Source organism: Mytilus galloprovincialis, chromosome 7 (genome assembly GCF_965363235.1).
Source record: "Mytilus galloprovincialis chromosome 7, xbMytGall1.hap1.1, whole genome shotgun sequence".
In the NCBI taxonomy this organism is placed as follows: Eukaryota; Metazoa; Mollusca; class Bivalvia; order Mytilida; family Mytilidae; genus Mytilus; species Mytilus galloprovincialis.
In genome coordinates, this window is record NC_134844.1 from 3,404,830 (window position 1) to 3,426,134 (window position 21,305).

General features: G+C 32.4%; 1 protein-coding gene across 1 annotated transcript; it reads left to right on the plus strand.

The window, feature by feature from the left end:
* The first annotated feature begins 484 nt into the window (after positions 1–484).
* On the plus strand, positions 485–17,934 carry LOC143082136 (uncharacterized). The gene is made up of 7 exons (XM_076257691.1): positions 485–545; positions 1,034–1,113; positions 11,929–11,992; positions 12,309–12,409; positions 14,848–14,911; positions 15,164–15,261; positions 17,647–17,934. The coding sequence occupies exons 2-7, from the start codon at positions 1,050–1,052 to the stop codon at positions 17,712–17,714; spliced, it is 459 nt and encodes a 152-aa protein (XP_076113806.1). The 5' UTR covers positions 485–545; positions 1,034–1,049; the 3' UTR covers positions 17,715–17,934.
* Positions 17,935–21,305: the final 3,371 nt, after the last annotated feature.

Sequence of the window (21,305 nt, forward strand, 5' to 3'; positions counted from 1 at the left end):
TATAATGTTTTAACAGTTCAACAATTTCTAGATATAACAAATAAAAACAAAAACGAATAACAACCTAGTTGATAGTACATTATTTTCAAGTTACAGCGTGTATGCAAAGCATGTAAAGAAGGACTTATAAGAAATCAAATTTCTTATTGATTTGTCTTTGCATCGGAAAATATAAACAGTCGCTAAGAAAAATATACGCCTGAATACTTAAAAAAATCTAAGTCAAGCCAAAGATCTATGTAATTTACCATTCATATTTTCTTTAATATGTTATACTTTTAGATTATTTTTACCCCTTGATATCTTTCTTTCTTTTGTTTTGTATTATTTAGATAGATTAACCTATGATACATTGTTATATTGTTACATTGTACACTTAGTTTGAAACACCACTTGAAACTTGATTGGACACAAGTATAAAGTGGGTGGATTTTATTTGTAAAATGTACAAGTGGCCACGTATATAGAGATCGAAAAAAATTAGTTTGTGATTTCAGTGGGCTTTGTAGTAATCGACAACATCAGTTTTCAGTTATATAAAACAGGTAATATTTATTAAATATTCGAAAGTGAAGTGGCTATGTATGGGTCTTTGTGTTTCTTTCTAAAACAAAATGATTTATTTGTGCATGGAACATTTTTTAATTAACAAACGCAAATAATTCATGCTGGTACTTGATCATAGTCTCCTTTTTTCTTCTGCTAATTATTGGTTGTTAAATAGAAAGTTATAAAAGACGCATGTCTGTTTATGTTCAAAAATGTTTTCTCTTATGAAATTAGTTGTTTATAGTTTTTTTAACCTTTCGTTTTGTTAGAATACCGATGTTTTTCTTCGATGAACGTTTGTTTGTTTCATCTTTTTGTTCAGCCTTAAAACTGAGGTTTTGCATTGTAAATAGTTCTTTTTTTAATGTTATTTTTAACTTGATTCTTAGTGTTGTTATTATATTTGATTGAATTGTGTGCAGAATCTTTTTTTTTTCTTCATTTTTTTAATATTTTATTTTGTACCTATTGTTTCATTGTACAGAGTTAAAACCCCGAGAATGTACACCCTGTCTGTCATTGGTTTCAGTATTTGTCTTGTGTATATCAGTATCACCATGCAAGGTAAGATATTTTTTTCTTTAAAAATGTGCTTTGTCTCATTAGATTTGTTGACAATAAAACTTTTTGTTCTGTCAGTAAAATATTGTCTATCCTAAGTCAAGACAAATTTTGTTTCCATTCAAATGTCACCTTTTTACAGGATTCGGCCGGTTTTTGATAAGACGTATATGTACTTTGTAAATGTCTTTTGGTTGTTCATTTATAAATCCTTTTGACATGTTAGAAAAACTAAAAAATAAGTAGAACTTTTAACATGTTTCTCACAGGTGAATGCATGCAAAAATTGGTTTTGCTAAGACGTTACGAGTAATGATGCATTAAAAAGATAAGGATGCGTAATGGAATATTTTCTTTGTATTTTCTACCTTATTTGCATAACTTATGCAAGCTTTCAAATATTGAACAATGTTCAATTCGTGATCGATTACAATTCATACTTGACCTCTCTGTTATAATTGCCTTCTACTTGCTTCTTGGTACTTCAAATTATTTAAGGAAAGACTTAATCTAGTTGATTTATATAGTACTTGATTAATAAAGATACAAAGCAAACAATTTATGTAACATTTCTATCAATTGTGTGATGACTGTGATATGCGAAATTTAGGCAATACGTGTTTACAATGTTCAAATTTCATCGATCGATTGAACAATAACACAAAGAGGTTAAAAACCATTGAGCTTGAATTTCAAAAGCAGCACAGGTATTCTGTTAGGAATATATCTTAAGAAATTTTAAGTCTTAAGTTTGAATTCCGATGAGGTTTTATTCTTCAGAAAGTATACTAGGTTTTTTTAAGGATTACACTATTCATACATTGTTCCTTGCGAAATTTATAGTCATAACAAACGAAACTTTTTATCTTATACAATGTAGGTATAAGGTCCTTTTTTGAAACCCTTCTTAAGACTTAGATTATTCGAAGGTAACTCTGAAATTAACTTTAAAAACATGTTTGATAATTATCTATTCAGGTGCTGAATCGAAAACTTGTATTGCCTGCGCCTCAGATTATGCGTTAGCGGGAGGAAAATGCAGGTCAGAGTTTTTTGTATATAGTTCTTTATTTGTAATTGCACGATTAATCCTCGCTCTATTGATATATATATTTTTTTTATCTACATATAACATTATGTGAAATGAAATATTGGAATATAGTCTAAAAAGATGAAAATTCAATAAACGAAAGTAACTAATAAAGGCAGATTTAGATTTAAAATTAAATACTAGAGGTATATTATTCACATTTGGGTTTTTTTTTTCTGGATTTCAGATCATGTTTAAAAATTGTCATAATATAAATAATAATTTCGTTCTTCGGCTATTTCATTTTTTTGTTGTTGTTTTTTTAAATAGTGCAGCAGAAACATATGTGGAATGTGCCAAAGATTGCACTCCGAGTAGTGCTAGTAGTGGCTCCGAGCAAGTTGCCGAAGCGGCCAGGACAGCCACCTGTGGTATGTATACTAAATCGTAATTATCCTTTACTATCTATTTAAATGATACTATAAATTTTGTAGAAAGTATATCAAATCGTAATCGTCCTTTGTTATACACTAAAATGAGGTTCAGCAAGGTTGTGGTAAGTATACGCAATCGTAATTATCCTTTGTTATACATTGAAATGAGGTTCAGCAAGACTGTGGTCAGTATACTCAATTGTAGTTATCCTTTGTTATTCATTGAAATATTCTTTTAAAAAAAGTTTCTCGAATGCGAAACTTGCGTCTTACTAAATCATGAAATTATAATTTAATTAAATGCAATAAATAAGAACCAAAAACAACGCTGTTGAAGTGAATTAAACAATCTCAATCTTGGAGAAAAAACACACAAATGTCCAAAACTGTTTAAGTAAGTACCGGTTTTTATTATAAAATTTAATTTCTGTTGTTGGTTGTTGGAAGAAGGGGAGCAGTACGAGTTTTTTACATATTTACAAACACTTTTTCAGATTTTAAGTTCATCAAATATAAGAGAACTACGACACAACAGAGACACAGCACCGAAACGTAACACACACAGAAATCAACTATAATGTAACAATGGCCATTTTCCTGACTTGGTACAGGGCATATTTTGAAAAAAAATGGTGGGTTGAACCTGGTTTTGTGGCATGCCAAACCTCCCATTCAATAAAATTTGATTTCTGTTGTTGGTTGTTGGAAAAAGGGGAGCAGTACGAGTTTACTTTTAGCAAGATATCATACGTTACATATTTAACTGTTTTATATTTCACAATGAACATTTTTAAAACTTAATTTGTTGTTTTTCTTTCAGGTGCCGGAAGTATTTTTGTCAACCTGGCTGTCATTGGTTTAGGACTTACATTTTATATGCTTGTTTAAATGCTGTTTATATTACATCGATATGAACAAACCTGAAGCTACATACATACAAACACTTTTTGAGATTTTAAGTTCTTCCCCTACTTAATTCACTTTGAGACATTTTCACTGCTTTAATGGATCGAACAACTTTGCAAACTTGTATTTACAAACTTGCATACTTTTTGGGTTTAATTTGTAATTAATAAATTTATTTTACAGTTATCATGGTTATTATGATTTTCTTACTACAAATATTATAAATTTTGAAATAGGAATATCGCAAACCCGATTGTTCTCTTAGTCTTATTAGTTTACATTATACTACTTTATAGCAGCTAGGGCGTTTTGTATACATTGTATATGTATAGCCATAGAGTTGTTCGGATGATCAACTTTTCGTCCCATTTTCTTTCTGCAACTGCTCCTGTAATGCGAAACAGAAAGTGTTATAACTTTCGAAGTAGCAGAACATTGACTTTGTTACACTTCAAGCACGATAATCAACCTCTTAACCTAATTATATAACGATTTATTTAGTTTTTATTATTGTTGTTCATATCGGGCTCTTTGTTTCTTAAAGACTATGGAAAAGAAGTATGGTCATCTTAAAATTTGCCCCTCCGATGTAGACCATTGCTTGTTGAATTTTGGGCGTTGATATTAATTGTGTGTGATGTTCAAATACGTATTCATATGCAGTACAATTTAAGACTACTATACTCATTTCATATGTAAGAAACTTTGCATTCTTTCTGATATGTCCATACGTGGTCTGTTTCAGGGAAAATATTCTAATAGATATAGGAAGATGTGGTGTGAGTGCCAATGAGACAACTCTCCATCCAAATAACAATTTCAAAAAAAGTAAACCATTATAGGTCAATGTATGGCCTTCAACACGGAACCTACTCTATCAAAAAAACTCACTTAATGGAAGCAAGTAATATGTGTTGTTCATAGTATAATGTTGTCATTTTCTCCTTGTTTTTTTTTTTTTTTTTTTTTTGCTATTGCGGAATCATTTTGTTTTTGACTTATGATTTTGAATTATAAAAATAAGAAGATGTTGAATGATGGCCAATTAGACATCATCTTTTCACTAGAGACAGAAAGTCATACAAATTGCCAATGATAGGAAACTGTACAGCCGTCAGCAACAAACAAAACAAATAACACTTAGCAAGCTTTAAATCGTACAAAAAAAACAAAAGTAAAACAATTCAAAGGAGAAAACTAACGACCTCATTTATGTACGAAAAACAAATATAATATACAGCAACAAACGATAAACTTCGGTTTACAGGATTCTGACTTGGGACAGACACATACAAAGTGTTAAACAAATATGCTGCTGTTAAATCATCCCCTTAACCTTGGACAGTAGTGTAAAAGTAAAACAGAAGAATAAACAATAAAAATCAATTGACGAGAGTTTAACTCATCCAATCGTGTTGCCCTTTGGATATTGTCATGGGCACTTTCTTTGGACATGACGCAGTATTGAATGAAAATAAAAACTAAGACAACCTGGTAATACTGGGTGTTGTTTTAGCAGAATCACAGTATTACAAATATATGACTGTATCTTACATTAATTTGTAGGATCCTTTACTATAGATAATTTAGCTGATCTGTAACAATAACATCTTCATGCCTTATATATCATGTACTGTAGTACGCCGCTAGATTAAAACTGACGTGGAAAGGTAACACATGCCCACCGAAAGCTCTTTTTTTTGAGAGCCCAGGTGGTCGTGTGGTCTAGCGGGACGGCTGCAGTGCAGGCGATTTGGTGTCACGATATCACAGTAGCATGGGTTCGAATCCCGGCGAGGAAAGAACCAAAACTTTGCGAAAGCAAATTTACAGATCTAACATTGTTGGGTTGATGTTTACACGAGTTGTATATACATTATGTACACAGCCATGTATCACCATCATTGATGGCGATCCGATGGATACATCTGTTGTAGGGTTGTCACTGACTCAGACGTACTTATGAATATAATTATTTTCTGTGACTGTATCTTACATTAATTTGTAGGATCCTTTACTATAGATAATTTAGCTGATCTGTAACAATAACATCTTCATGCCTTATATATCATGTACTGTAGTACGCCGCTAGATTAAAACTGACGTGGAAAGGTAACACATGCCCACCGAAAGCTCTTTTTTTGAGAGCCCAGGTGGTCGTGTGGTCTAGCGGGACGGCTGCAGTGCAGGCGATTTGGTGTCACGATATCACAGTAGCATGGGTTCGAATCCCGGCGAGGGAAGAACCAAAAATTTGCGAAAGCAAATTTACAGATCTAACATTGTTGGGTTGATGTTTAGACGAGTTGTATATACATTATGTACACAGCCATGTATCACCATCATTGATGGCGATCCGATGGATACATCTGTTGTAGGGTTGTCACTGACTCAGACGTACTTATGAATATAATTATTTTCTGTGACTGTATCTTACATTAATTTGTAGGATCCTTTACTATAGATAATTTAGCTGATCTGTAACAATAACATCTTCATGCCTTATATATCATGTACTGTAGTACGCCGCTAGATTAAAACTGACGTGGAAAGGTAACACATGCCCACCGAAAGCTCTTTTTTTGAGAGCCCAGGTGGTCGTGTGGTCTAGCGGGACGGCTGCAGTGCAGGCGATTTGGTGTCACGATATCACAGTAGCACGGGTTCGAATCCCGGCGAGGGAAGAACCAAAAATTTGCGAAAGCAAATTTACAGATCTAACATTGTTGGGTTGATGTTTAGACGAGTTGTATATACATTATGTACACAGCCATGTATCACCATCATTGATGGCGATCCGATGGATACATCTGTTGTAGGGTTGTCACTGACTCAGACGTACTTATGAATATAATTATTTTCAGTGACTGTATCTTACATTAATTTGTAGGATCCTTTACTATAGATAATTTAGCTGATCTGTAACAATAACATCTTCATGCCTTATATATCATGTACTGTAGTACGCCGCTAGATTAAAACTGACGTGGAAAGGTAACACATGCCCACCGAAAGCTCTTTTTTTGAGAGCCCAGGTGGTCGTGTGGTCTAGCGGGACGGCTGCAGTGCAGGCGATTTGGTGTCACGATATCACAGTAGCATGGGTTCGAATCCCGGCGAGGGAAGAACCAAAAATTTGCGAAAGCAAATTTACAGATCTAACATTGTTGGGTTGATGTTTAGACGAGTTGTATATACATTATGTACACAGCCATGTATCACCATCATTGATGGCGATCCGATGGATACATCTGTTGTAGGGTTGTCACTGACTCAGACGTACTTATGAATATAATTATTTTCTGTGACTGTATCTTACATTAATTTGTAGGATCCTTTACTATAGATAATTTAGCTGATCTGTAACAATAACATCTTCATGCCTTATATATCATGTACTGTAGTACGCCGCTAGATTAAAACTGACGTGGAAAGGTAACACATGCCCACCGTAAGCTCTTTTTTTGAGAGCCCAGGTGGTCGTGTGGTCTAGCGGGACGGCTGCAGTGCAGGCGATTTGGTGTCACGATATCACAGTAGCATGGGTTCGAATCCCGGCGAGGGAAGAACCAAAAATTTGCGAAAGCAAATTTACAGATCTAACATTGTTGGGTTGATGTTTAGACGAGTTGTATATATGTATATATATATCATTATTAACAAACGTTTGTTATTTGCGAGTCGTATAAAATATAGAAAATTTGCAGTTTGTTTTGCGATGACAATTTTGGCTGAGTTACAGATATATAGTATCTAATCGAGTATAAAAAAAAAGTATTATCCATTATGTGCCTCTTCGTTTTCTCTGCATCTTCAAAATAATAACTGTGTTTTCTCAGTTGAGTTGAGTTGAAATGGTGAAAATTGCGTGTTCGGTATACATATGTTAGTTCTGATATATATTTTGAATATAGAACTGGTGCATATAGAATTTGAGGGGGTATGGATAAAATTTGAATAAGTCATCTATTAAATAATTTGAATAGTTTTTATTCAATGCTCGACTGAAACGAGTTACATAAACAAATGTGTTCACTGTTGTTGGTATATATCCAGTGAAAAATAAAACAGTTTATCGGCAGTGAAAATAACGTAGTTCTTCACTTTAGTCTACAACGGACAAAATGGTCTCCAGAAATGTTTCAATCATGTAGATTTTCTAACAAACTTATTTTTATCTGATAATAAGGAAGAATGAAAAATACTAGGATTGCTAATTAGGTATAAATAAGAAGATGTGGTATGTGTGCCAATGAGACAACTCTCCATCCATATCACAATGTATACAAAGTAAACTGTTAAAGACCAACGTAAGACTCATACATACTAATATGGGTTCATTGTAACGAGCACCTGGAAAGAACAAAGTCGGTTCGGCATCACACACTGTTTCCATATTTCATTAGTTTGAAATATGAATTCATTTTGTTTCCAAAATGACTCATAATCGAGTACACACTATTAGTTTGGAAAAAAATAGGGACGAAAGGTACCAGAGGGACATTCAAACTCATAAATCGAAAATAAACTAACGACGCCATGGCCAAAAAAAAAAAAGACAAACAGACAAACAAAAGTACCCACGACACAAGACATAAAACTAAAGAATAAGCCACAAGAAACCCACCAAAAACTAGGAGTGATCTCGGGTGCTCCGGAAGGGTAAGCAGATCCTGCTCCACATGTGGCACCCGTATAGTTGCTCATGTTATATCAAATCCGGTATAAAGCCTTATTCGGTTGGTCACGTACGTGAAAAGGACGATGATTGTAGTTGACGTGAGGAACATCGCCGATATCATCTGTGAAACGGTTATTCCATAACGGTCAACCAACTCGTGATGGCGTCCGTAACATTTACGAAGGGATGATTTAATCTTCACCATTTAGAACTCTTGGTTTAATAGCTTCCTTGTGAGCAGCAACCATTTATAAGAAAAATCAATTGGGAGATATATACCCCGTGTGCAGGTGCTGCTGGAATGTTGCTACTTAGAAATTCAATATTCACAATTGGAAAGCTGAAATCATCTCTTTTGTCGTAAAGTTTTGTTTTCAACCGACCCTCATTGTCAATTTCTAGATGCAACTCGCGATATGATGCCGACTTAACTGTATCTGTTGTATCATTCATCTCCAGTTCAAGGGAACAGATGCGTTAATCTCGAAACGATTCTCGAAGAGCTGTTGTAGAACTCACGTATAGAGAACGTATCGGTATATGACAAACGTTTATGAAGTATTCGTATGAACATTAGAAAAATATGGAATATAAAAACATTTTTTCGAGATTTTTTCATTGTTTAATTTGAAGATGTATTGGAAATCAACATGAGCTTCTGGACACTAGTTTTATCAAATGTCCAATGTCTACCATACTGTCATTATCGATCGTAACAGGGACAGCAAATTTAACAACAGACTTAATAAAGATATCATACTTATAATAAGGTATTACTGTTATGTAATTAAGTACCAGTGCCCAATTGAGGGGAGTATTGAGCGCTCATAAACATAAACATAATATGTGTGTGAAATTCCCTTAGAAAGGGTTTTAATACAGTGGTGGTGGTTGATTGCTATCTGGCATGATTTGGTTTTGTTTATTGTTTTATCTCAAGACACAACAGGACATGGTTTTTTATCATTTGAAGTGGTTCACAGTTTTTCATGCCGTGGCTTTATAATATAGCATCATATACGGTACGAATTTGGATCATTGTCGAATGTCGTATGGCGATCAATGGATAGTTACATCATAGTCCCTCATTATATGGTGGATAATTGTCTCAATGGCAAATATACGACATGTATTCTTTTTGTATTAGCATGTTCTTTTGCAGTTAATTCAGAAGATAAAGATTATGAAAGACCTTAATAACAGCGTCAGAATAAATTTTGATATAAGTGAACATAAAAAGTTAATACTATTGGTCTAAAAGAGAGAACGACCAATTTGTCATCGAAAAGAAATACTTTTAGGAAATCAAGATTCAAAACAATAAAGTAAAACATACGATGCAGAGAAAACAAATTGTTTTTAATTGACTGACCCCAGTTTGTTTGCTTTCGCGCAAACATTTCATGCATTTTACAGACAGAGAATTATTTGGTTATAATTCATATGGGTAATTATTTCTGTGATGGATTGATCTGCGTAAAGGACAGTAATTGCGACTGTCGCTTGCCCCTCCATAGCATGGTTTTTGCGATACAAAGCTGTGTTTGGTTGTAATGCCACTGCCTCTAATAAATTTCTGTGTCTTTGCAATCTGATGAATTAATGATACAGTAGTTAACTGTAGTTAAGGTCTCAAAATTCGACCAGGAAGAGACAAATAACAGTGCATTGACAGGGTGAGCGTCTAATGCTATAGATTCATCACCCGTCACAGGCAGATCTGCTTCAGTATGTTATATAAGCCAAAAGATACAAGTAAAACTAAACATAATAATGTACTTTGAATCTTACGGAAACACATATAAAAGAAGACGTGTTGGCTCATTGCGAAACACAATTTTGTCGAATGCTAACTTTTTTTATCAGAAAAGGTAACGAAAGTGCTAAATACGTCATGATCCAGGTTTCTCCAAATGTGTCCGAAGTGCTAAAACCTGATTTTGCGCCAATTATTATGTATTTGTAATAAATAAAGCAAGCATTGTGTAATAGTTCTGGCCTCCAAACATTTAAAGAAATAGCAAATAGGGCTAGTGTGAGTTTGGAATAAATCTTAAATTGCAAGCTTTATCAATCAGAAATAATTATAATTAAAACTGCTCTGTTGTTCAAAGCTTTTAATTGTGTTTTGTTAACATTTCATTCTATAAAATTGTAAAAATGTAAAATGCCTCGAAATATTAGTCATTGTGTAAAACGCCTGAATCTTCAAGGATTTAAATCTATGGCGGGTTCCAAATCTATGGCAGATTCCTAAAATATGGTAAATGTGACGTTACAAATGCCAAACAACTCAAATCTGTGGCAGATGTTTTGTTTTCTCCAAATCTATGGCAGATCTGGGGGAGAGAGTAACATATAACGTCACAATTGAATAACGCCATATTACATCTTTGCCGCCGCTAACGATGGCAGAACCCATAGATTTGAACACCACTCAAGATGAAGTTATCTTCCTTACGAAAATTTGCCGGTGGTTTAAAGGGAGATGTGACCTACTATTCCGAAGAGGGACAAAATATGCTGTACCGGTCAATGCTCGCGATGAATAAGGGCACCGCTATTTTCAGTATCGCATATTTTTTAAAAGAAGTTTTGGTAGTAGTCTACGTTCTACTGCTGGCAAAATTTATAAAGTGAAAGATCATATTACCAGATACAAATATGATTTAAATCCCCATCAAACAGATATCATGCACAGATTAAAAAATGTTGAGCACATCATTTCATCTTGAAGTCTTTATTAAGGTTTATGAATTTATAATTTATGACTTTTTTAGGTTGACCATTCATTTTCTTTAAAAATGTGTTTTGTCTCATTAGATATTTTATATGTTGACAATAAAACTTTTTTTTTCTGTCAGTAAAATATTGTCTATACTTAGTCAAGACAAATTTTGTTTCCGTTCAAACTTCACCTTTGTACAGGATTGGGCCGGTTTTTAATAAGACGTATATGTACTTTGTAAATGTTTTTCGGTTGTCCATTTATAAATCCTTTTGACATGTTAGAAATACTAAAAAATAAGTAGAACTTTTAACATGTCTCACACAGGTGAATTCATACAAAGATTGATTATGCTAAGACGTTACGAGTAATGATGCATTAAAAGGATAAGGATGAGTAGAGGAATATATTCCTTGTATTTTCTACCTTATTTTCATAACTTATGCAAGCTTTCAAATATTAAACAATGTTCAATTCGTGATCGATTACAATTAATACTTGACCTCTCTGTTATAATTGCCTTCTACTTGCTTCTTGGTACTTCAAATTATTTAAGGATCGACTGAATCTAGTTGATTTATATAGTAATTGATTAATAAAGGTACAAAGCAAACAATTTATGTAACATTTCTATCAATTTTGTGATGACTGCGATATGCGAAATTTAGGCAATACGTGTTTACAATGTTCAAATTTCATCGATCGATTGAACAATAACATAAAGAGGTTAAAAATCATTGAGCTTGAATTTCAAACGCAGCACAGGTATTCTGTTAGGAATTTATCTTACGAGAAAGTTTAAATCTTAAGTTTGAAATCCGATGAGGTTCTATTCTTCAGAAGGTATACCTGTTTTTTTTAAGGATTAAACTATTCATATATTGTTCCATGCGAAAATTTATAGTCATAACAAACGGAACTTTTCATCTTATACAATGTAGGTATAGGGTCCTTTTTTGAAACCCTTCTTAAGACTTAGATTATTCGAAGGTAACTCTGACATTAACTTTAAAAACATGTTTGCTAATTATCTATTCAGGTGCTGAATCGAAGACTTGTCTTACCTGCACCACAGATTATGCGGCAGCGGGAGGACAATGCAGGTCAGAGTTTTTGTATATAGTTCTTTATTTTTAATTGCACGATTAATCCTCGCTCTACTGATATCAGTTTTTTTATCTACATATAACATTATGTGAAATGAAATATAGGAATATAGTCTAAAAAGACGAAAATTCAATAAACGAAAGTAACTAATAAAGGCAGACAGATTTAGATTTAAAATCCAATACTAGAGGTATATTATTCACATTTGGTTTTTTTTTCTGGATTTCAGAGCATGTTTAAAAATTGTCATTATATTAATAATAATTTCGTTCTTCGGCTATTTCATTATTTTGTTGTTGTTGTTTTAAATAGTGCAGCAGAAACAAATGTGGAATGTGCTAAAGATTGCACTCCGAGTAGTGGTAGAAGTGCCGTCGAGCAAGTTGCCGAAAAGGCCAGGACAGCCACCTGTGGTATGTATACTAAATCGTAATTATCCTTTACTATCTATTTAAATGATACTATACATTTTGTAGAAAGTATATATAATCGTAATCGTCCTTTGTTAAACATTGAAATGAGGTGTTTTATAGCTAGCTAAACCTCTCTCTTGTATGACAGTTGTGTCAAATTCCATTACATTGTCAAATCCATTGGATGTTGGATGTGTACGGATTGATCGTTTAGTCTTAGACGCATGATTTTTTTATTAGTTAATAGTGGCTTTGAACTAACTGTCAGATTACTGCGAGTACTCTCAGATCTATTCATTGTGTCACTTTGTGTCGGGGTGTATAAGTACCCGCTACGTCCACTTGTATTTTTGTCAATCTGATGAGTTAAGCCTTTTTCAACTGATTTTCATGGTTCGTTCTTATGTTGTACTGTTATACTACTGTCCCAGATTAGGGGGAGGGTTGGGATCCCGCTAACAACCCCGCCACATTATTTATGTATGTGCATTTTCCAAGTCAAGAGCCTGTGAATTCAGTTGTTGTAGTTTGTTTATGTGTTACATATTTGTTTTTCGTTATTTGTTTTACATAAATGAGGCCGTTAGTTTTATCGTTCGAATTATTTTACATTGTCTTATCGGGGCCTTTTATAGCTGACTATCCGGTATAAGCGGTGCTCATTGTTGAAGGCCGTACGGTGACCTATAGTTGTTAATGTCTGTGTCATTTTGATCTTTTGTGGAAAGTTGTCTCATTGGCAATTTTTATATTATACGTTAAACTCACGTGAAATCTGTTTATGAGAGTTTCACATGAATTTTGTTCACGTAAAATTCACTTGAATTTTTAAAATTAAGTATTTCAAACAACATCTAAATTTTCAAATTTAGGTAAAATCATTATGAATACCAGTTTTATGTTGAAAAGTTCATGTGAAGTTCACGTGAATTTTTTCATATGAAAATCATGTAAATCTCAATTCAAGCGAAATTCACATAAAAATTTTCACGTGAGATTCATGTATAATACAATTAATGGTACCAATTTTCTTGCATCAGATGCGCATTTCGACAAAACATGTCTCTTCAGTGATGTTCGTGGCCAAAATATTTGAAATCTAAAGCTTATATAAAAGATGAAGAGCTTTTATCCAAAAGGTCCTTAAGGTAACATACGCGCTAATAGGTAAATTTCACCTTTAAGTACTCATAGCTAACACCAGGGACAAGAAACAAATGAAATAAAATTCCTTAAGGTAACAACGTATATAACACACGTATTATAAGCTAATAAGTAAAGAATAAGTAACAGGGTATTAGTCGAACACTGAAACTAAAACATACGCGCTAATCTGTATATTTCACCTCTAAGAACTCTAAGCTAACACCAGAGTCATGATGAATAAAAACCAGATTTATGTTTAAATAGTACAAACCAAAAAACACGTTTTACAAGCCAATTAGGAACGAATAAGTAACAGGCGAGTGCTGAAACGGGAACATACGCGCAAATAGGTGTGTTTCACGTCTAAAACCCATAACTAACACCAGAGACAAGTAAACAAATAAAAGATCTTTTCTAGAAAGGTGCAATATATAACACGTACTACAAGTAAATAAGGTAAAAAATAAATAACAGGGCAACAGTCGAGCACTGCAACGGCTTCATTCATACTGAAAGTGTAAGAACCAAGAACTATTACCAGAGATAAGGCATTAAAATACGTACCAATTTTCCAATGTTGGGGAGAGTTGAGCGCTCATAAACATGTACACAATTATTTTTATGTGTACATTCCTATACATGAGCTTTAATTCAGGTGGTGTGGTTTGTTGCTGTCTGTCGTAGTTATTTGTTTATGCATAATACACAACAGGACATTGTTTTTGTCATTTGAATTGTATCACAGTTTTTTGCGCTGTGAATTTTTGACTAAGCATACTATACGGTTCTAATTTTGATCATTGTTGAAGGTGGTTACTTATGTGATCTGTGGATGCTTACATCATAGTCACTTTGTCTTTAGTTAATAATTGTCTCAAAGGCAATTATACAATATCTTTTTCTTTTTGTAATAACATTTTCTTTTGCAATCAATTAAGAAAATAAGGATTGTATCAGACAAAAATGACAGCTTCAGAATGATTTTTTTATTTTAATGAACTGTAAAAGTTTAAATCATTTGTCACTGCCTTTTCAGTCATTTGTCATGGACTGTATGGTAGGGATAGTTTTACATGTTACCATTTTGATTCCACATTGCATTATACTATCACCGTTACACAAAATATATATGTATGTGTCCTAAGGTACCACTTTAAGTAAAAAATCATTGATTCATTTATCGTTCCATGCGAAAATATTAAGACACAGCATTATGTTTTAGAAAACTAAAATTAATCATAATTAACTCTTAAATTAAACTGTATTACTAGTTTTGTTAAAATAATATTCAGGAGCTAAAGCAGGTACTTGTTCGGAATGCAAGGAAACATATGAAGACCAGGGGAAAACATGCAGGTCAGATTTTGTTTTATATATTTTTTATTTATAGCTATTCGCTATATTGTCGTTCTCATCTTCATATAAATGATATTTAATGAAAACGAAGAATAAGAGATAAACATTTAAAGATTTAGATTATAAATATAACCTTTCGACACAAGAGGTATATAGATTTACAAAATTTTTAAAAAGTCAAATATTAATATAATACTTTAATAATATACTTTGTTCATCTGCAATTCTATTTTTTGATTTATTTTAAAACAGTGCAGCAGACGTTTATGTGGCATGTGCTGAAAAAGACTGCACGTCGTTTTCTGAAATTTTCAAACTGGCCTCTGCCAAAGCTGCTCCACTGACCTGTGGTAGGTATACTACATCTTTATCAACTTTTGCAAAACATTGAAATATTGCTATAAATGGAGGATTGATTGACCTGCTAATGAATGCGAAACTTGCATCTAAGGTACTCAATTCTGCAAATGTACTGATGACGAGATGTGTCTATATTTTAAGTATCTTTATAACATGGAAAATGGACGATCCTGCTATTACAGGAATAATGGTCTCGATAAAGGCTCACAGACTGAGGCAATCATACTCCCGCTTAAATTTGAGACTATTGCAATAATTACGTATATGTCACCAAACAAATGGGAGTGCATTAAACAGTATCAATCAGACATAAAAATACAAAGGTATATCAGAAATGTTTTTCGAATTACCAGTTTCAATAAACTGAAATTTAAGAGACTTTAAGAAGACACCTCAATAAATATGCAACTCGTTAAGTTTGATGGAAAATGGGGCATTCAACGAATATTAAAACATAAAAACTAATTTTAGTTTTATTGCCATGCTGTCTATCAGTAATTGTTCTTCAAGATTTCAGGAGTGCATGTCAAAGTTTGTTGACCTCTACTTTGGTAGTTTATACATTATTTGCATCATATCATGTAATGATATTTCTACATTTCATTGACAGTAATATCTTTGTCCGAGTACGTCTTGGCTAAAAGGTTAAGGTCATCATCTTTCGAATAATCATTAATTCAGTACTACATTGAGGTTGGTGTCGCTGCTTGAGGTCTAAGAGTCCATAAATGTATACTCGTTATGGGTGCTATAAACAGTTTCGTATAAAAAACTAGGGGTTATTCCCTGACTAAAAATAACCATAGAGGGAAACCCCTGTTTATTAACTCAATTGGTGCAAAAGTATCATGTTTTTTGTGTTTGATTGTAAAAATAGTTTATTAGCTTTCAATTAAAACAGGTTGAATGATTGAAATGTTTTAAAAAATTAAATTAACTTTACATGTTTTGAGGGGAGACAACTTTGTAAACATCCTGTTTTTTTGGCAGTGAAAATTGAAAACTTATTTGCAGCCACTGTAGCTCTTTTCGGAGCAGGAAAGGCCAGGTAAAAACCTACAAATTTCATACAGTTTTGATTATGAAAAATGTGCATGGATCATGTCTTCATGGCTGTGCACATGACCTGGTTTCAAGTTTTTTCTGTCAAAATTAGAGCTTTTTTCCCCCATGTTCATTGGATGGAATGTTTTTAATATATTAAAAGTACACATTATTTTTATTTCATTATAAACTAGAGAACATTCTGATTCCAGTGATATCAAGTTTTATACAAGTATCTTTATTAATCAGTTCACCACTAAGGGTCACTTATGCATGGTCCCTAAAAATGTGACGTCATAGAAAAAACTGTTGATTGCACCCTTAAAGGAACAAATATATATTATAGTGATGTTTTAGCATAGAAAAGTGCATGCGAATGGAGTAAAATAATTCTGAAAAATATTGTACGGCATGTATACTTTAATTTAAAAGCATCAGTTTGGTATATTTAATGCAAATATTACAGATTTGTACATAGCAACCAGAAATAAGAAAACCAGACTCTGCGCGAATATTGAAGTTTTTTGCATCTTTTTGCGACGTCATGATATTTTATTTAATCTCTCATATATTTGAAACCATAGGTTGCACATTTAAAGTGTAGATATTTTCTACTTAGACCTTTACTACTGATCAGTGTGACATAAATCTTAATTCATTTTATTATATATTTGGTACTTTTTATAGTCTTAAAGGTACATGTGCCATTCCTAAGAAAAACACTTTTTCCATATTTTTCTCAACTTAGCTATAACTTAGTTCACATAATACTAGGGACAAAATATATTTCAAGTAACTTTAGTCATGCTTATTTCATAGTTTTTATTCTATTTATTCAAAAGAAACCCTATTTTATGAATTATTTTCTTTGTAAAACTGATGAAAATGAGATACAGGAAATGTTTGGAATTAGCTGGTTTAACTGTTTGCCACTGGCCAATATGTCAGTACTACGCGACATGAGAAAAGAGCTGTATTATCACTATTCGTGGTCACAATCCTTAAAGTAAGACATCATTTTAATCGGTATAGTGTACAGATTCAGAAAAGCTAAGAAATTTTAATATATTGAAGATAAAGTTTTGCCTTAAGGGTGCTATAAACAGTTTCGTATAAAAAAACTAGGGGTTATTCCCTGACTAAAAATAACCATAGAGGGAAACCCCTGTTTATTAACTCAATTGGTGCAAAAGTATCATGTTTTTTGTGTTTGATTGTAAAAAATAGTTAATTAGCTTTCAATTAAAATATCTAACTGGGTTTTTTTTACGATAAACCAATTCTAAGTGACAGATTTTTTAACATAACTTGGTTTTTATTTTTCTTTGCAGGTGCGGGAAGTATTCTTGTCAACCTGACTGTCATTGTTTTAGGACTTACATTTTATACTCTTTTTTAAATGCTTCATTTTAATATATTCATATGAACAAACCTAAAAAACATGTGATTGTTTACAAACCATGTTTAGGATTGAAATTCTTCGACTAAATCTAATTAATTCACTTTGACACATTTACTTGGATGAATCGACTAAATTACGAACAAATGTACAGAATCTTATTTGGACACTTTCTACTTTTCATAGTTTAATTTGTATTTAATAAATTTATTTTTCTGTTTTGTGATTTTTTTACAACATTTATTTTAAACTCTAAAATAAGAATACCTCAAACCATTTTGCACTCTTAGGTTTAACAACTTATATTGTAGTCTGTTCTAGCAGTTAGAACATTTTGTATATATAGTTATACAGTTGCCCGTCTGATCGACCTTCTATCTCATTTTGCAATCCGTTACTGCTTGACACAATTTTGTAACACTTTCGCAGAGGATTAAATCTTGTTTGTTTTTATTTATTTTATTAGAACCTCCTATTTTACTTTCTTTTCAACTTTTTTTTTTTTTTTTATTTTTAAATTTACTTCGGCATATGCCTTAGCCTTTGTTTAACACCAGGAATTGTAATTTATCCCCTTATCATAACTCAATAAAAAAAAAATTCAATTTCTAAGTGTCGTTGGGCGCCTCTTATTTTGTTGTTTTTTTAACGTCGAAGATTTAGAAATATGGTCGTCGTAAGATTTCCCCTGGTTCGAGAGTTAACCCTGTTAGCGTTATTGTAATAATTCATCTAATCAATAAAATAATTCGGTTTCAGAGCACAATCAGGACATTTCTATCGGAAAGAACTGTTCGCCTGTCATCAAATTGGAATTCCTTCACACTGTTTTCCAAAAAAATAAGATCAAAACCAGATCATTCAATTTCACATTCCAATATACACAATGATATATGATATGATTTCCATTACGAATCCATTTTGTTCTGATTTGGTTCCACTAAGATATCCCCCAGGATTAAAAATTATAGAAACAGAAGACACAGCTTCCTGACATAAGTGGTCATCTCAGTACCAGAATCGATGAAAGAGATGCTGAAAGTGTAATTTATGTTTTTAGAAACCAAGAATTATTACCAGAGATAAGGCATTAAAGTATGTATCAATGTCGCAATGTTGGGGAGGGTTGAGCGTTCATAAACATGTACACAATTATATGTATGTGTACATCCCTAGACATGAGCTTTAATTCAGGTGTTGTGGTGTGTTGCTGTCTGCCGTGGTTAGTTGTTTAAGCATTATACACAGGACATTGTTTTTATCATTTGAATTGTTTTACAGTTTTTTTGTGCCGTGGATTTTTGATTTAGCATACTATAAGGTTCTAATTTTGATCATTGTTGAAGGTGGTATTGTGATCTGTGGATGCTTACATCATAGTCACTTTGTCTTTAGTGGATAATTGTCTCCATGGCAATTATATAACATCTATTTCTTTTTGTAACAACATTTCCTTTTGCAGTCAATACAGAAGATAAGTATTATATCAGACAAAAATGACAGCTTCAGAATGAATTTTGATTTTAATAAACTTTAAAAGTTAAAATCATTTGGCCATGGACTGTGTATGGTGAAATACCATTTTGATTCCACATTGCATTATACTATCACCGTTACATAAGATATATGTCTGTGTCCAAAGTATATTGTTTACTGTTCTATCAATTTAAAATGTGTGCCTAGGGGTCAAATTTTATTCAATCTATCAAAACATCGATACATTTGCATTCCTTTCACGGATTTGGCTATACTTTTTGGACTTTTTGGATTATAGCTCTTCATCTTTTATATAAGCCTCGGATTTCAAATATTTTGGCCACGAGCATCACTGAAGAGACATGTATTGTCGAAATGCGCATCTGGTGCAAGAAAATTAGTACCGTTAATTTTATTGCAACGGATACTACTCTATTGTTTTGGTGTCTTCCCGATTGTCCCACTTTTTGAAATTACAGGTAAAAAGGTAATGAAATTTTGTGGGACAATCAGGAATATGTTTGTGGGACAATTGGGAAGTTTAAATGTGGGACAATTGGGAACTGGTTTTTTTAATGATTAATTTGTTTTTATAGCGTGTTGCAGTTAATCAAAGGTTACTAATCAATGTAACTTATAAAATATGAACAAAATAAGAACAAATAATAATATTTACATATTTTATTTTGCTTATAGTAGGTACAATTGAAGTATCATATAATATAATATGAAGTCTTTTCAAATATTTAATTTCTTTTAGTCTAAGATGCATATTTTTTTTAATTATTTTTTATTGGCTTTGAACTCGCAGTCAGTACTGCGAGTACTCTCAGATCTGTACTCAGTGTCTATGTTGTGGTGATGTCCTAATCCAGGAGCCTGTAAGTCAGTGGTTGTCGTTTGTTGCCGTGTAACATATTTGTTTTTCGTTCATGAATTATGCCATTAGTTTTCTCGTTTTACATTAGTCATTTTGGGGCCTTTTGTTGCTATGTGGTATGGGATTTGCTCATTGTTGAAGGCCGTATGGTGACCTATAGTTGTTAATTTCTGTGTTATTTGGTCTCTTTGGGAGAGTTGTCTCATTGACAATCATACCACATCTTCTTATTTCTTATGGAAGTCTGGCTCTTCTTTATAATTGGTGAAGAGTCCTGTTGACTGCAAAAACAATGGGAAAATTAGAAAAACAACCTTTAATAGTGATTCTTGGAAAGGCTGATCTGGAAAAATTCTAGACAGCAGCAAATTTAGAGAAAATAAATGGGGGTACAAGAAATGATTTTACCAGAAGCATGTGCATCCCATATAAAAAAAAATTCTTTCAAATTTCTCAAATATGTATTTTTTCAATCAATTATAACAAAGAAGTTGAAATAATAAGATTTGTGTTCTAAAAAAAGAGAAAATTTCAAAATTGACAAATTGGCAAATTGACAGAATGGTCAATTTGACAAAAAAAAAGCAATAACATTTTATAAAACTTCCTTATATTAACACCTACTTCTAGTTTTTTTTTAAGTTAGATCTATTCAGATTGGTCCACTCTATCTTTATTGAAAGTATGAAAAAAAAAGTTTAATTGTGAAACTGATTTTTTTTCATGATAATAGCCCAAAAATGGATAACATTTGATGAAAACTGAGAAAATCATCAGAATTGGGTACTTTCAAATGGCTGTAGAAAAAATAAGTGCACCACCATATGATTTTCGTCACCAACTATTTTTCTAGAGTCATATATAAACCCAAAAATCAGGTTCAGAAAAAAAGTTTAATTCAAGACCTTAAAAGATCTATTTCATAAATCAGAAATATTATATTTTGTTAATCAAAAGTGTATCAATCTAATGATTTAAAAAACATTTTTTTTTTATACTTTATAAAATTAATATTAAATGTGCAATAATTAATTCTTGTTTATGTAGCAAAACAAACAACAGTTACCTTGTTTATCTAAGAACATTTTACTACATAAAATAATGTGGGACAATCAGAACTTTTCATGTGGGACAATCAGAACTCTAAAATTTTAAAAAGTGGGACAATCGGGAATAAACCATTGTTTTATGTCTAACTGTCATCATATATAAACTTAAATTAAAATCAGTGGGGT